Consider the following 18,876-nt stretch of genomic DNA (forward strand, 5'->3'; position numbering starts at 1 on the left):
CACAATGTCCGCTCTCCCTACAGGAGATTCTGGTTACCAACTAGACGACGGAGAAGGCCGTGTCCTGAAGATACATCCCAAATCGTGGGTAGAGACTTCCAAATAGTGGGTAGTGTGTAAGTGCTGAACTAGAGGTAGAGACTTCCAAATAGTGGGTAGTGTGTTTCTAATGTAAGTGTAGACTAGAGGTAGAGACTCTCAACTGAACTGACTAGAGAATTCCTGTATGTCCATACTCATATACATAATATATAACTAATGAATCAAACGAACTTCGAACGGCCATCCGATCCCACCAGACCACATCTCAACGAAGAAAATGAAATAGGGCGGACGAGCATTCCTAAGTCTTTCAATCATTACTTATATGTACCTATATAAGCACAGACATACATCTAACTACGACTGAGTGTGTATCAAGTAGAAGTGATTCTTGTGAAGTAGGAGTGTCTAACAAGTGAAGTAGGAGCGGTCGCAAGTGTAGAAGTGTCGAATAAGTATAAGCGTATCACGAAGTAGAGACGACAATAAGTGAAGTAAGAGCGTATCGGGTATAAGTGAAGTAGAGGCGATATCAAGTATAAGTGAAGTAGAATCGTATCACTAAGTAAGAGTGTGAATAAGTATAAGCGTCCATCAGGTATAAGTGTATCACGAAAGAATTGCATTATCAAGTAGGAGTTTACAATAAGTGAAAGCGAAGCAGCGGTAACTAACAAGTATAAGTATTCGACGTGAAAGAGAAATTTGATGAAAACCTTGGAAAACCTTTATATTTAGGAAAATCGCATTTTGTATTCTTTGGTAAAATCAGTGTGAAAACCTTTAGAAATCCTTGGAACCATTATAAATCGGTTTGAAATGATTTTTTTGAATAAAACAGTATAAGTAAGAGTTTGAAACAATTGAAATCCCTTTTGAAAATCATTATAGTGTCCTACTCGGTAAAACATTGTAAAGTGTGGTAAAAACTTGTGCATGCGGGTTATCAATCACATGTGATTGATATGATAACTGGCATGTTTAACTTGTATTCCCCCCTATAAAACATGTAAAAACATTTAAAATGTTCATTCAGGGGTATGAACTCACCTGGTGTAAGTAGGTCCGACGAGGGTGCCGGTTGGGCGTTCGGTGTCACGCAAGGACTCGAACACACACAATGACCTATTTAACATATGATAACATATGTTCACATACAATTAGTATATTTAATACTAATTAAACAAGTATACGCGCTCAAAGGAGCGGAAAACACTTTGGTTAAGTGTTTGGGTGTCCCGGGTAGCGTCTAAAGGTGTGTATGGCTTAGGAATGGAGTTTACTCTCCGAGAGTAAACCCTATATATATGGGTGGGAGTTGGAGCTCAGTGGAATTCTACCCAATACTGCCGTTAAACGGGGCTTTTGGTCACGCCCAATTTAGTGGTCGTAATAATAAAAACTGACTTTTCCAATTAAATGGAAATGTGTGTTATGTGTTTTTATTCCCATTTATCACGACTTAACGGCATTATTAAATATAAAAAATTGAAATGTTCATTTAACTGACGACCTCTAATTAACGGAACTTTTATAAACTGGAATATTCCGTTAACGGTAACGAGGAAATGTAACGGAACAACTTGGGTTGTCACACCCAATCTGTCAAGGTGTGACTTCATGTTTAGAACATGTACACACACATAGTTTCCATCTTCATGCTTGCATGCCAATAGGGCTTGAGTGACCTTGAACTTTTCAAGTTAACGAAAACGTGGGTCTCAGACAATCACTGGAGGAGGTGGAGGAAGAGAACTATGATTTCCAGTTCCACCTTTGCACGAAGAAGGGATTGATCTTTCACCTTGATCGACATGTGGAGTATCATCTTTAGAAGGAAAGTCTTTTCCAAAAGGATGAGGAAGACCATAGTTTTTAGAACCAGACATCTATAAAAGGAGAAATTCAAATTAGTTGATTTAATCCTTAATATAACACCCAAATGAAATATTAAGGCTAGAACCCAACACAATAATTCACAATTCGGAAGATGGATGTCGTAATCCAATTGCAAATTATTTGAAAGTAGGTAAATGACGATTTACCAATTCCACCATGAAAACAAAATTTTAAACGAATTAGGTTTTAGATGAAACTCATTGATCCTTTGAGATTCATTGAACTTTTCAATGGCATGTTTAATCTCGATTATGCCCTTCAAGTTTGTGACTGGGATACCGAGGATCACAAATAGGGTGTGAATAACCAGCAAATTAGCTTGGTACTCTCGATGTCATTGATCACCTAATCAATGTGCTGGTTAACCACACATGCTCCATTGATCAACGACAATTTACGAGAAACCCATTGCCCTCCTCCGTTAGTCCACATTAGTGTGTCGGTTAACCATACATGCTCCACTAACTGACCAATAAGCTGCAATGTGTAATTTCATGGGTTATCATCAAATTCACATTTTCCTCAATTAACTAAGACTTGGGAATTTATAAAAGCATTTAGTTACTTTATAATTCATTATACTTTTAATGAGATTTTAGTGTCCTATCCTACCCGTTCGACTAACGAGCCTCCACTAGTCAAGGGTGCGGTGGGTAAGAGTGTATACCCAATGGCGGTCATTTTACAGGCCACTTCCTTAAACACCCTTTATAGACCAGCTTCATGAATGAGGCCTACTAACGGTAAGACTGGCATTGTTCATATATATATATATATATATATATATATATATATATATATATATATATATATATATATATATATATATATATATATATATATATATATATATAAAAATTAAACCATTAATATTATAATAGTATAAGTGTGTATTTTAAAATTTTAAAATACTAAGTGGTTTAACTTTTAATAAATTAATCTTTTAATTTTAATTAAATTTAAACCTATCTATGGATTTATTAATAGTCTTTTAATTAGAACATTTAATTAAATAATTAATAAAATCCATGTGGGTGTAATTATAAACTTTTAAAATACTAGGGATTTAGAATTTAATATCTCAAAATTAAAACTTTTAATCAAATTTTTTAAATTCCAAAACTTAAAGGTAAATTTTGAAACTTTTTAAAACTTCTAGATCAAATTTAAAACAATTAAATTAATCATATATTTTTATATTTATCCTAAATTTGACCTTTTCTTTTATTTGGCAAAAAAATTCAAATCAAATTTTACAAATTATTATTTTATCATAAAATCTCATAATTGTCTTAAAATTTGACAATTATTTTTCAGTTAGATGAGGATATTCATTACCATATTATAAAATTCGAATTTAATCAGTAAAAACAACTTATGGTAATTATCCTAATCTAATCTAGGCCAAAAAAACGAAAAAATTGCCAACAGATGAGTCTCCACGTCATGTTATGCCATAACATGTCGTGGAAGACCAACACGTCGTGTACAACTATGAACACGTCGTGTTCATCAGGCAGAGTCCAAAAACGATTTTCTTCTAGTTTTGAACAATTCAAAAATACATCAAATATAATAAAAAAACACCCTAGGCTCTGATACCACTGACGGGTTTTGAGCATTACAACATTCCGATGGTGCACATGCAACCCTAATTGCTTTGGATCTAGGTTTTTCTCAAGTTATACATGCAAATCAATTATCCAAAGAAAAACCATAGATCTAGCATACATAATTTCGAAATTCATATATATATAAAAGGGTTAGAAGGTTACCTTACTTGTTATATTGTAATAACAATAACAATCCTTGCTTGATCTTGACTTCTGAAAGCCTAGTGCCCCAAGTGTTGAACCTCTAATGGAGTCACAAACACTCAATTCAAAGAATGAATTGGAGAGAGGTGAAAATCGACTATCCTTAGGGTTTCTCTAGCATAGGGCCGAAATTCTCATGTAGAAGGGTTCCTTATATAGTTGGGTGGGCTGCTAGGGTTTCTAGAGGAAACCTTAATTCCTGCTTAAGGCTTAAGCAGCCCATGGACCTCCTCTTTAGAGCCCTTGGATGAAATCTTATGGGCTTACCCATAAATTTCGTCCACTCAACTCTATGGAGTCCATCAGCCCAGTTTTACAACTATCATTGATTTGCAAAACAGTCCATCCATTATTAATCAGTTCCTTTAATCCTAAAATTAATATCAAATTAATTTCTGACTAATTACTAATTAATAATATGATTTCCAAATAATATATTAATCTTATAATATATTAATAAAATCATTTTGAGTACCACTTTATTATTCATATAATAAATCCTACTCTCTCTCTCTCTCTCCACTGGTCATCCTATCAAGTTGCATGAGTGAAGGAAACCGTAAAGGACCATGCTCATAATCAAATAAAGTACATACCAAATATAGTTATGAGCTTAGGCACCTAATCCAACAATAACAAATAGCACAGTTATAATAACAACATACTTTGGGCCCAATCAACCATCAGGTTGGAATACCCCAGGCCCCTCAACCATCGGGTTGGAATGCCAATATATTATGGGTCCAATCATCCTCGGGATGGAATACCCCAGGCCCTCAACCATCGGGTTAAAATGCCAACATACTATAGGTCCAATCATCCCCGGAGTGAAATACCCTAGGCCCTCAACCATCAGGTTGGAATGCCTCAATAACATAAACATATTCCTTTTTGAATAATTCTCTTTCTTTTCCTTCCTTTTGATTTTCACACCAAGATAACATAGTCATGGTGATCTCAATCAAACTTCTAATCTTCAAAAGTGGTTGAAATATCAATCTTTCATGATCATATTTCAAGCCTCCATAAGAAACCAACGTTTCCCATTTAATCAACCCGCCTTTCAACAATAACCCATAAAATTGTTTCTCAGTCACTTTGTATTTGACATCTCCAAGAATCATAAGCCAAATACACCATGATCATAAGAACTTGGATTTTTCTAGAGAGAGAAAGTGATAATCAAAGAGATCTGAAGAGAGAGACAGTGAATATAATCCAATTCTAGAGAGAGAAAGTGATACAAACAAGTATTCTAGTGAGAGAAAATGAAATTATGGATAAAATCAAGGAAAAATTCAATTTCTAGAACACAAACTTTCTCAAAAAATGAAGAACCCACAACAATGAAGATTCACTCAAATCATGTTGTCATCATGGATCAATTCTTGATAAAATCAAGAACACTCGATCTAATACCAAATGTAGTGGTGTTAATCATGATGACGAATGCGAAATATGAAATGATATAGAGAATCATACAAGAATCATGAACACGAAGAACACAAGGATGTAAATAATCTTGTTTTAGGCTTTCATTAGTCTAGAAAGTATTACAAAGTGGGTCATGAAAAAAATACTCTCACTAGACTAATCTCTCACAAGTTCTTACATAAAATGAGTGCCACCCACTTTCTATTTATAGGAAAGACAACTCATTACACACAAACAAAAGGGTAAGCACACATAACATCCAAGAATGACTTTGTACCTTAACAGTCTTAAGTCATAAAAATGTGATCTTGGCCCCTAAGATTCCTTCATGCCAGCCAACAAGAGCTTTAGTGGTAAAGATAAGTTACGGTTTTGTTATCGGGCTTGATCTAGACATATAGAACCATAAAGTTGGAAACTTTATGGTTTGGGATGCCATTTGGGGTTAAGACTGAAAGTTTGACGTAGTGACTTAAGGAAGTAAGCCCTCAAAATGAAGTTGTTAAGCCATTGCATATTCTAGGCATAGCTTGTCGTACATCGGGCGTAATCGTAAGGGAGCCCGATCTGGATCGTGAGTATGTGGGGCGTACTCGGTCTGGGTTGACTTTTCTTGACCTTTGACTTTGACTTTGACTTTAACTAAAGCTGACCAAGTTTGACTTAAGGGTATTTTAGGTATCTTCGATTGTGTTCAAGAATTGACCATGATGAGTAGGTGATAGTTTGAGATGAGATTCGGAGTCGGGACCTCATCAGCTATTGTTCAGATTGTGAGGTGAGTGTTTCTTCGCTGTACTTTCAAGTCGAAGGCACCAACGTCGACCCACTGGATTGATATCCTGGTTTACCGTATGTTGTTATGCTATAGTGATATGTTAGATTTGTATCCTAGTTTATAGGATATTGTTATGTGGTAGAGACCTGTAGATCTGCCTGTTTTTCTGTTTTCTGATTATATATTTATTTATGATGTATATGTCGACATATTGTGTTGGGTTGAGGTTGTACTGCTTTGTGTTGTTTCCAACAAACTCGAGAGCATCCCAGATATGAGCTGAGGGCTGATTGGCATGCCAGACTCATACTGAGGGCTTGGGAGCATTCCAGATATGAGTTGAGGGCCCGAATGGCATGCGAGACTTGTACTGAGGGTATGAGGGTATTCCAGTCCGATGACTAAGTGCACCCATTATATATTGGCATTCCAGTCCGATGAATGATTGGGCCAGGGGAAATCTAGACAGATGGTTGTGGACCCGAGGGCATTTCAGTCTGATGACTGATTGGACCCAACATGCTTGTTCGTTTATGTTATGTATTTTGTGTGGTGGTACTTTGGGGGAAAGTCACTAAGTGTTGGCATATAGTTTTTGGTTATGTTTTTAGGTACTTCCTAGGATTGTGGGAACATCCTGATTTTATGTTATTGTGCTTGGGAAACTCTGTTTTGACAATGTTTTGAAAATAATGGTTTTGTAAACGCTTTTATTAGTAAATGGGTTGATTTGAAAAGTGTAAATTGGTTGTGATTTTTGAGATGTTACATTATCCTATTAATTTGTATGATGATCTGGTAGTGAAAACTAGATCCTTCACTAATCTCAATGAATACTGAGAGTTGTATCAAATAAGGATTAGCGAGGCCAGACAGTCAGGAGGCAGAATCATTTCGGCGTATAGCCTTTTTGAATTCCAGCAACCAAGCCAATGTGACCATTCTAGACACCTCTCCTGTAAGTTGATCAATTAGCATTATAACTAGAATTACTGATAAATCTTATCTCTATATCCATAACAAACAGCGATGAATATAAATATAAGTTACACTAAAAGCGTAGCTTAACAAATAAGGATCCTAGTAAAAATCAAGAATTATGCGGGCATAACCTAGATCCGAAAGTTCTATATATTATCCGCTCCAAGGCCTCGTTAAAGTAGCCAGAAACTAGAAAGTAAAGGGACTAAGAGTACGAGATAGTACCAGAGAGTTTTTGGAGGAAAAGAGATGTGAGAAACTAATGAAAATCTTCTCTTATTTATAGTTGATTTTGGGGTGCAGGCCGTGCACATAGTCAGGTGCGTGCCACACAATTGGTCGGGGGTGTTGACGTGGATCCATGCAGAAAGTGACACGTAGAAAAATCTGGGTGGTGTATCAGTGCATGCCGCACATCTAGTCTATGTGTACAACTGCACGCGAAGATTTCTGATTTCTTAAAAATTCCATATCTTTTCCGTATGAGCTTTGTTTTCGATGGGTTTTATATCTAAGTGTAGCTATCAATGAGATCTATAACTTTCATTTAGACTCCATAGGTAAATTTAGACCTTATTTTTAAAGTTATATTTTTAACAAGGTTAGACCGATAACGCCAGTAAAAAATCATAACTCTCTTATATGAATTCTTTTCTCGACTGTCTTTATATTGATGTAATCATATGGATGAGATCTTCAATTCTCATTTAGATTGTTTTTCCTAACAATTGACCGATCTCTATTTCACTTTCTATGTCATACACTGTTGTACTGAAACTTGTAAAAATCACAATTTCCTCTTATGAAGTCAGATTCAGACGTTCTCTCTACACATGCTCTGGGTTTTGCGATTACCATGACTTTTGTTAGGACTATTTATCCTAAATAGTTTTTGATGAAAGACATCTATTTACATGGCTGGTTGTTTATACTATAAGGAGAAAATGGGGTCTTACAACTCTCATATTGAACTCATCATTGTAGATACTCTAAGAGATATGGTCACTACAACTTCACTAGAAAAGTGTCATATCTATACCACATTTGTGTCGCGTTATGTTCACTACCTGTTCCCGACCACACTACTACATCTTGGAAATGGTTACCACTCCATATTATTTATCTTTTTATTTTTTTGTTTTTTTGACATTAGATTAAATAAAAATATAATTATTAAACATAAATAATTATTTTACAAATAAAAAAATTACATTTACTAATAAAAACCATTACATTAAAAACCACATTACAAATTTAAAACCTACGTAGCTTAAAAAACATAAAAACATAGAACCTGAAAACTACATTATTCAAAATCATAGAAATTTAAACATACATTACTAAAAAAACATAGAAATTAAAACATAAATATTAAAAACCTTAGAACCTAATTGCCAAATATTCCGCGGACTTGTCGTTGAATTTTTTAAAAATGTTCCTTGATTTTCCCGGTCAAGATGCGGTTGGGGCTTTTTGTTTACAATTTACAGATCGGTAAGTGCTATTTTTTTGCGACAAACTTTCTTCGTTTTTTGATTTTTTTTTTTGAGAAAAGTACATTTTTGTTTATTTTTTCTGAAAGTACTTCGTCGGTGCTCGCTTTTCCGGATCAAGATGTCGTTAGTTTCCCCTTTGTCCCTTCACGATGGTTGATGAAGGTGGACCTTCCCCCTCAATGTTGTCGAAGTTATCATTGAGGTCAATGCCAAAACCCACATCTGACTCGGAAGTTCTTGGTCTTTTGTTGGAGCCGATGATCGATTCCGAATGCGCCATCTCCAGATTAATAACCCATTTTGGACCCGCACGAGAATCATTCCACGCTTTTTGGTTGCCGAATATTTACCGTTGTTCGAAAGCTTCTATTGGTAGCATACGATTGATAAAATATTAAAATCGTTGCTACCACTTTTGTATATATATATATTTTTAGATTTTCAAATATGCCATTATATTTGGTGCAAGTCGCTCATATGTCACACCATTTTCCATTGACCGCGTCATACGTCTGATTTGTTTGCTTTCCTTATAGCACATTAAAGTGGTCTAAAATACGATTCCAAAAACATTGTCCCAATTGCGCGTTGCTGGTTTGCGGGTCTTGCAATATGAAAATTCAAGCTTTCACTAAAGCTTCTTCATCTTCTTCGCTCCATACCCGAGGGTTCTTTTTTTAGTTGGTCATTGAGTTTTTGGAGCCTTTCGACATCGTCATCATTTTTAAGGTTTACAAGTTGGGATTAAGAAAATGATATTTGAGATGGTTGTGTTTGAAATTGTTGAGGTTGAGAATGTTAAGATGAAATTGTTGAGGTTGAAAAGGTTGTTGAAACGATTGAAAATCGGGTTGATTAAATTGTTGTGGTCTTAGTTGTTGGTAGTAGTTTGGTAGGTATAAAAAGTTGGTGAATAGAGTTTGTTTTTGAATTGGGATGTCAACATTTGCATGTAACCAAGATGTGCATATGGATCATTGGAGTGTTTGGGATGGTTAGTGTGTTTGGAGTGGGTGTGTTGTTTTGGTTTGGATCAATAATTTGAAGAAAATAGAAAGATGTTGATGTGTTTGTAGTGTGAAATATGTATAAAATGGTTAATATTTATAGTTAAGATTCTATCGTTTAAATTTGAAAAGTAAATATTTTTTTTAATACAGAAAAGGGTGGCAACGACCATTTTGTGGTTGTTTGGAGATGAAACAATCCTATTAGACGTAAGCAAGAGTAGAACAGTCCACTCCACATCATATGTACTCGTCTCTGGGGCGATGTTCACTAGCGGACATGTCCGCCACCTCAACATTTCACATGTGAGGAGGGTGTCATACGGAAAGGCCTAATAGCTAAAATAGGATTTAGAGACGATCCTATCCAAACACACTTCTTTTTGTAAATTTTTTGAATCTCTAAACTAATGAAATCCTATAAATCCAAAGGATGTATCTAAAGGTTGATTGGATTGTTTTCAAGTTTTTAAGCTTATATAAATTATCAATATTTTTGCAATAATTAAATATTTTTCTATATTTTTTTTCCAATTCATCATAATATAAGTGTTATATTTAATAAAAGTTAATTAAATATTAACATATTCATCATAATCTTAAGTTGGTAGAAGGATGGATAGAAAGAAATGTCAGATAATATTTAATTTCTCACATTTTTAATATAATTTCTCATGTGTCATTTATTGTTGAAATTTTTACTTTTATTATTAAATATTTAATAAAAACTCATCAAATATATTTTTTTAACTTGATGGTCATTACTGATTAGTGAATAACTTTTAAAAAGGGAAAATGACTTAAGAGGGTAACTACCTCTTATCCGTGTTCACATATTGGCAACTTCTTCTTTTTTGTAGATAATAAAGCAACTAACTTGTTTTAACTGTTTAAATTACACCAATATTACCGATTAATCCATGTTTTAACTGGTAACTCAAAAGGAAAATGACTTAGGAGGGTAACTACCTCTTATCCGTGTTCACATATTGGCAACTTCTTATTTTTTGTATATAAGAAAGCAACTAACTTGTTTTAACTGTGTAACATCCCAAAAATCATGACCAAAAATTTCGTTTTTAATTTAATACTAAAACCATAATTGTCAAACCATTAATTTAATACCCCGGCATCGGGCCCCGCCTGGCATCGAGCCCCGCTCGGTATACATATCTGTCTCTCTTAGGTCCCGCCTGTCTCTGGACCCCGCCCGCTAAACACATATAATCATATAACATGCTAACACATAAAGAAACATACTCTACTGTATCCCTGTCCTAAGAAACATATTCCGCTAATAATGAGATACGAAACTTCGTCCGTACTCAGCTAGTTCCAACCAGGGCTTCAGCAATGCAAGGTGAGTCTCCTCACTGTGTGAATGGGTCTAAGGCCACAATGTCAGCCCATGTAGTCTATGAGTAGTATGTTATTCCAGACCAAGGTCCGATGTCGGGCGGGTGCCCGAGAAATGTTTGCATATTAGATTATATTTGTTGTCTGTGTGATATTTGTATGTGCCTGGTAGGGAGGTGAGTGTGGGCGAGGTCCCGTATGTCACCACTAGCTGAGTACGGACGATGTCCCGTATCTCATTATTAGCAGAGTTTGTTTCTTAGGACAGGGATACAGTAGGGTATGTTTCTTTATGTGTTAGCATGTTATATGATTGTATGTGTTTAGCGGGCGGGACCCGGAGACAGGCGGAGCCTAAGAGAGACATATTTGTATACCGAGCGGGGCCTGATGCCAGGCGGGGCCCGATGTCAGAGTATTAAATTAATGGTTTGACAATTATGGTTTTAGTATTAAATTAAAAACGAAATTTTTGGTCATGATTTTTGGGATGTTATACAGTTAAAACAAGTTAGTTGCTTTCTTATGTACAAAAAATAAAAAGTTGCCAATATGTGAACACGGATAAGAGGTAGTTACCCTCCTAAGTCATTTTCCCTTTGAGTTACTGGTTAAAACAGATATTAGCCGATAATATTTGTGTAATTTAAACAGTTAAAACAAGTTAGTTGCTTTATTATGTACAAAAAAGAAGAAGTTGTCAATATGTGAACACGGATAAGAGGTAGTTACCCTCCTAAGTCATTTATTAAATATTAAAAAAAATTATCAAATATGACCAATTTTTTTATTTGATGATCATTACTCATTAGTGAATAACTTTACAAATGAGAACAAAATTTTATGAAAATTTCATTTTTATAAAATCTTAGAAAAAAACATATAAAATATAACCAATTTTTTCACATCAATGGTCATTAGGTCATCCACAATGGGAGTTGTATTATGATTTAATAAAATAAATATGAATATAATAAAGAGGAGAGAGAGTGTGGAGTTGAATGGTCATACAATCGTTCAATGGATTTTTAATGGAAATTTATGAATTTTTTAAAAATTTAAATGAATATATATATTCTCTTTCCTACTTGGCATTTCATATAACTCTCCAAAGGTTTAATCCATTAGAGATGGTCTTCCTAGTTAACATTGTTTTAAAAAGCTTGTCAAAGTGTGAAATGATGTAATTACATAGAGTAGCTATTACCAAAGTGTCCAAGACGGTTTGTTAGGCGTGACACCCCAATAATTTTTCAAGGTGCGACTTAACGTGTTATGGTGCAAAGTTTTTTCAAGGTGTTTTTTTTCTTTATTTCTTTATTTTTTATACAGTTGGGCATAAAACAAAAGAATTTTTGTTAACTGTTTCATTTTAAATGTTAATATATCATTTCTAAAAACTAGATATATTTGATATAATTCTATAATTGTATTATTTATTTTTTTAATGCATATAAAATTTTCACGCCTTGAAAAACGTCATAGTTTGTTAATGTTCATCATGGTTTGAGGCTTAGTTTTGCTGTCAAATCATGTTTTATGCCATTTAAAACCTTGATCGTTAGTCAATAACTTTTTAGAAAAAACATAACTTTTTGGAAGGTTTTACTTTTATTAAATCTTATTATTATTTTTATAAATATGACTAATTAACTTTCGAAAAAAAAACACAATCTCATTTAAATAGTGAAATCCCAAACACCCTTAAAAATAGTTATCATTTCGGTGGATATCCCTAATTTATAACCTAAACAAAGCACCGTGCGACACCGTTTCACTTTTCCTCTCTTCTTCTTGTTTCAGTACTCGGTCGCCGTCCCCCAAATCTTCATTTTTTATTTACGGGAAGATCGATCCATCGATCGGAACAAACGACTTCACTTCTGCAAAAATGGCCTCATCCTTGGCGGCTCGTCAAGCTGCAGCTTTTCTCCGACTTTCTTCTCCTAGATCAGCTTCTCAAGCCGCTTCCCTTATACAGCGCCGTGGCCTCGCTGGCGCCGCCGGTACACCATAGCTCTCTCTCTCTCTTTCTCAATCACTAACACCCAATTGAAATACACAAACTAATCGGATTTGACTATTGAGATTAGATGTGTTCTTATAAAACACAGTTTCAGAGCTGTGTGCCTCAAATGAACGCGACTTAAATGGTGTTTGATTGTTTTCAGATCCTCATGGAACACCGAAGGTTGACTTCTGGAAAGATCCAATGAGTCCGTCTAAGTGGAAGGAAGAGCATGTGAGTCATCGTGATTCGTGTTTGATCTTTTATCAGTTTATACTTTGAAATGATGAACTATTTTAGGGTTTTCGCATTCTGTGAGATTATTTTTGTTGCGTATGTGTGACTTGAGTCTGATCTTTTGAAACTCTTAGATTATTGCAGATTTTAGGGTTTTCACATGATGTTTCTTTTTAGTAAATGTGTGATTTGAGGGTTAACTTTCAACTGTTTTTTACATTGAGATGATTGCAAGTTTTAGGATTTTGTTGAGACATGATATTAGTTTGTTTCTCTGAAAATGCGATTATTGAAGATTTTAGGGTTTCATGTGATCTTAGGTTAATAGAACTTAATAACATTAACAAGTAATAGAACATTGTTGTTTCTAAATTTTATATCATTTCTATATAAGTTTGGGATCAGATAAAAAAAGACCTTATTCTTGAAATTGTGATGTATCTCCTACTGATGATATGAATCTGTGTGTGTGTGTGTGTGTGTTTTCAGTTTGTTATTGTCTCTTTAACGGGTTGGGGAGTATTTATTTATGGTGGATACAAGCTCTTCTCTGGAGGAAAGAAGGAAGAGGTAAAATTTTCATTTCCTTAAATTTTCAATAATTTTGGGCTAAGTGAAAGAAATAGCATTTATTTGTGTATTATAGCATAACACTTCCATTTTTTTTCTATTACAACATTATACTTTCACATTTCTTTTCTTATTAATGCACTTTGAAAAATCTACCCAATTTTACCCAAAAGTTCATTATACTTTGAAATTCTACCCATTTATAGTATTGAGTAAATTACACGAATCGTCCCTATGATTTGGGGTAATTTGCACGTTTGGTCCCTAATTTATTTTTTTAACTCGGAAGGTTCCTACTGTTTGTTTTTGTTCCGCGTTTGGTTTCCGTCTTACCTAAAAAGACTATTTTGCCCTTGATTTTTAATTTATTTAAATGAACACACCCCCAACAGTCAACCCCACTTCTACCTCATCTTACCTTACCTACCTCATCTTATTTAATAAAATTAAAAATCAAGGGTAAAATAGTCTTTTTAGGTAAGACAGGGACCATTCATGTAATTTACTCTATAGTATTTAAATAGTTTGTATTTGGATGATATTTCTATAATTGGATAAGTTTTTTTAAAGTAAAATCTTGCTTTTATTTTTAACCCTTAATAGAGACGTAGTTACATTTCTTTACCGATTATAGCAATGAGCTTTATATATTATCAAAAATAGAAATCTACTTTATTTTTTTTTACTGATAATAATTAATTAATTATAATAATTTTGTTTGACAGAAACCAGTGGCAGCATGAAGAGATTGAAATTTGTATTTGAAGCATTTTGAATATTGTAAGCTGTTTGTTTTCACCTTAAAAGAGAGTGATAGTTTTGATGATTACATGTATTGGCAGATAATCCTGCTTTTTTGTTGGACAAAAATTGCATCATATTTTTCAATAATCACTTGCTTTCTGAGCTCCAAAAATATTAGATGCTTGTTTATGTTACGAGGATTCATTATTATTTTTTTTTTCGGTTTATGCAAGAAAGTTGGTTTTTAAAATGAAATACACAATTATGTTTGCATATAAGAGCAAAATATGCGATTTTTTAAAGAGAAAGACAAAAATAGCCATGTTTTTAAGCTTTTAAATAGATTTTTTTTAATAAAGAGATACAATTCAAAGTTCAAACAATAGTGAAATTCTATTTTTTGAGCTCCAAATTCTAACGGATTTCACTCAAAGGCATCACCTTTCTCACCTATTCTTGATCATAAAACATATTATAGATACTAATCGTATGGTGATATTATTGATATTAAGAGACAAAATCCAAAAAAAAATGTTGATTCATTTTCCTAGAATGACCGACTCTTAATTGTAAAAGATGAACCTTTTTGATTTGGGTCCAACATTGGCAAATGATTCAAACCATGGATTAAAAGAGGCATTCGTTGTTTCAATACCAACACTCCACTCATATTTATTGCGTATCCTTTTGATTTTTTTGGTTTTTGGGATACGAGTAGAGCTTTAGAAGAAGAGAAGAAAGTCAGGGTTATATCCAAATATGATATAAATAATTGAGGTTGAATTTGGAAGAAAAGAAATTACATTGAAACTTTATTTATTATTAAAAAATAATTATCTATTATTAACATTATTAAAGAATCTAAGGTTAAAAAATAAACAAAAAAATAAATTTTACTGTCAGATTCTATAAAAATACAATATCATATTTTGAATTTGTGTCGCATTCTATAAGAATACAATGTTTTATAGTAAGTCATTCTTGAAGAAATCTTTATTCTATAAGTATACAATGTCATTTATGAAAGAATTTTCATTCTCATTATTGTTTCATGCTGTTATATTTTGATATATTTGTGTAGTGAATTTTGGTAGTTATGAAATTGTCTCTTAATTTCCACACACCATTGTTATTCCAAGTAACCTTGCTACATTATGAGTGGTCATGAAACAAAATGTATACAACTCTCAACAAATAAGATAAAAAAATATCAGATCATCTTTGAACAAATTGACATAAGGAAGAACAAAAAAAAAGTCATTTCTTGTTGATACAACCATGAAAAAGTACAATGCTACAATAAGAAGAAATGGAAGCATGTTGCTATTTATTGCATTAACATATTTTTTGTGTCATTTATAGGCGGAATGTGTTTTTTGAATCAATGTCATTTGTAGCCAGGAAGAACATTTAAAGGGTCAGTTGAGTAGTGGTCATGGTCAGGTCTAGTTAAAACATGTTAATCCTTAGATCTATGAAAATGTTCTCATTTTGAACATATTGTACTTTAACAATTCAACAACAAACTTTACAAAGGAATATCTTCCAACCCCCGCAACGTAAGGAATCGTTTCTAGTTCAAAGAAAAAGTTTAAAGGAGACGACCTAACTTTTAAAAGTTAAATTAGGGATTAACATGGATAATTATTATTATTATTATTATTAAGACTATATTTGAAAAAGTTAAAAAAAAAATCCTTAAGCTCTTTGATACGATGGTTTGAATAGTTTTTTTTAATGATATCTTATAAACTAACTTAAAAGCTATTTTTTAGTCTGCTAAACATTATAACCTAAAAATCTCTCTCTCTCTCTCTCTCTCTCTCTCTCTCTCTCTATATATATATATATATATATATATATATATATATATATATATATATATATATATATATATATATATATATATATATATATAACGTGTCAAACATAACTTTAATACATAAAAGAATATTTTGCTAATAAAGCTCTTAATAACAAGTTTTATTTAATGTTTGACCCTTCACTAATAGAAGGGAGTGGGAAGTGGTGGAGCTCAGGTTATATGAGGTGGAGGCTGATGTTGAGCTTGCCAAAGAGGGAACATCACCCCTTCACCTCGACATGTCGATGTTTTATGTGGAGCTCGATGTGGTGTTCAACACTCTTTTTAGGACTCCATTGAGTCTAAGTGCCAAGATTTGGAACTTAAATACATGTAAAAAAACCATATTAAATACATGTAAAAAAGCCATATTACTCGTCATTTTTCATTTTGTTTTTCAACTTTTGCTATTTATAGGAACATTCTACTAATATTAAGAACCATCGACTGTTATTATTATTATTCATTATTTACTGTATAAGAAAATTCAACTGCTAAAAACTTTCTTAAACCTATGAATTCAAATCCAATATAATCCAAAGAACATGATAGAAAGTATGTCTCATAACAACACAATCTAAAATAACTACACAAAATAAACATAACAGAATTTAAAATGATTTAAAAGTAGCAGAATACATAATTTGTGAAATAAAACAAATCCAACAAAAAATCAAGCTATACATAATTAGCTTTCTTCTATAGTTCAAAAAAAATTACATTTCTTTCTTGCTACTCTTTCAATAATTTCTTTGATACACCTCGATTCAAATTAATTAGCCACAAATCTTTATTTTCATCGTCTTCATATCCACTTAGCATTTTAATTTCTTTGATATACTTTAATTAATTTCTTTGATACACTTTGATTCATGCCCTACACATTTAACAACACAGTTATGTACAAATCAAAGCAATGGTAAACATCAAAAGCAAATTCATATAGATCAAAATAAACAAAATTACCTTTAGATTATGTATTTTATTTTGTATTCGTCGTAACGCATTTCAAGAGAACCCGTCCAGAATGACAAATTCTTAGAAATTCTTGAAATATACGGATATCTGTAATTCTGAAACTCAAGAACACATCGAGATATATATTTACATCAAGGATGTGCATGTCTACATCTAAAACAAAAAGGTCAAATCTGCACCCATTTACCATATATAGAACAAAACCAGAACTCTTATTAGCAACATAAGTCATCGAACTCAGATCTGAGATTTGTTGCTTTTTACAGGAAATCAAATTCAATGAAATCCAGATGCTTTCCAACAAATCGAATCAAATAAGAGTTAATTTGAACTTAAAAGCAAACAAATTCAGAAAACCAGGTCTAATTTCTTGTAAAAGATTACGAAAATTTGACTTTGTAAGTGTCTAATGAGTTGGTGAATGCAAAACAGATCTGGGTAATAAGAAATATGATAGACTAAGGAAAGAAAAGAAAATCATAACGAAATGAGTGGAGGGCTGCCACTAAGTTGGATGGCTCAGATTCGTTGCATTCATCTATCTTTTAAAGGAAAACGGTGTACTGCGTGGTAGTAAAATAACTATATAGGAGTCTCCGTCAACCAACCCTAAAAACATAAAACATAGAGAAATTTACAAAAGTAGGACGTATAGTTTGTCATTTTTGTTGGTAAAGTCCAAACATTTATATAATTGTAGATGTGATCTTTTTTAAGTAATTTTATTGTGTCTTTAGTCCTTATAAATTTATAAAAAAAAAAAAAAAAAACTATTTTACCCATAAGATTTAATTTATATTTATTGAAAGTTTATTAAGTTTAAAATTATAAGATCTAAATCCTTTATGAACGTATATCTTGAGTGTTAGGTCAAAAGTTGGATTTTGTCATTTAGCCCAAACAATGACGTGGTGATGGGCTTACCCCGACGTGGTGATTTCCTTGTCACCACGACGTGGTGTCCATTTATGTCATGGTGTGGCGTCGTAAGAGCCCAAAAAAATCGCACGGCTCGATTTTTCAGCTCTATTTAAGGAATGATAGGGTTAGGGCTTCCTTCAACCCAACTTCAATCCCTCCGGAAGCATTCTTGCAAAAACGCAAACACCTAGCCTCCTTTTCTTCTCTAAGAATTCTTGGTGTGTTTGGTAGCATTATTGGAAGAAGAGTATCATCCCTTGGAGCTTGTGAAGTGATTCTTGAAGAGGTCCAACATCTTGTGCATCTTTTGGACCTTTGTAAGTGTTTAAATCTCTATCTTGATGGTTTAACTTCTTAGATCTAGCACAATTTATGCTTTTTGGTTCCTTTTATGGTTTTGGTGAAAGTAGAGAGAAGGAATCTAGATAAAGCTTGCAACTTTATCAATATTATGTTACCCGAGAGTGTTTTATCTTTTGGATATAAAGCCAAAGAGTGTTTTGGAGACATGCAATGAAACAAGATCTTATTTTTTGTCCTTTTTGACCTAAAATGGAGTAGGGCTTGAATAAGGTGTGTAACTTCATAAAGTTAGGATTTTTATGGCTCATATTGCCATGATTAAGCCTTCTGGAAAGTTCAACCGATGGTCTTAAAGAATTAAGGACTTAAGGTGAACCACGACGTGGCGAGCAATGTATCGCGACTGGTTTATCTTTACCATGACGTGACAAGAAATTGGTC

At 33.2% G+C, this 18,876-nt stretch overlaps 1 protein-coding gene and 1 long non-coding RNA gene across 2 annotated transcripts; one reads left to right on the plus strand and one right to left on the minus strand.

The window, feature by feature from the left end:
* Window positions 1-12,543: 12,543 nt before the first annotated feature.
* LOC111906212 (uncharacterized) lies at window positions 12,544-14,543 on the plus strand. The gene is made up of 4 exons (XM_023901937.3): window positions 12,544-12,816; window positions 12,982-13,052; window positions 13,545-13,625; window positions 14,351-14,543. Exons 1-4 carry the CDS (start codon window positions 12,702-12,704, stop codon window positions 14,366-14,368), a joined length of 285 nt encoding a protein of 94 aa, XP_023757705.1. The 5' UTR covers window positions 12,544-12,701; the 3' UTR covers window positions 14,369-14,543.
* Window positions 14,544-16,811: 2,268 nt separating this feature from the next.
* Window positions 16,812-17,838, minus strand: LOC111906213 (uncharacterized). Its single transcript, XR_002855132.2, has 2 exons — window positions 17,200-17,838; window positions 16,812-17,110 (listed from the first exon to the last, which is right to left on the minus strand). It is a non-coding gene; the product is annotated as an uncharacterized LOC111906213 (long non-coding RNA).
* Window positions 17,839-18,876: the final 1,038 nt, after the last annotated feature.

This window comes from Lactuca sativa, chromosome 8 (assembly GCF_002870075.4).
Source record: "Lactuca sativa cultivar Salinas chromosome 8, Lsat_Salinas_v11, whole genome shotgun sequence".
Taxonomy (NCBI): Eukaryota; Viridiplantae; Streptophyta; class Magnoliopsida; order Asterales; family Asteraceae; genus Lactuca; species Lactuca sativa.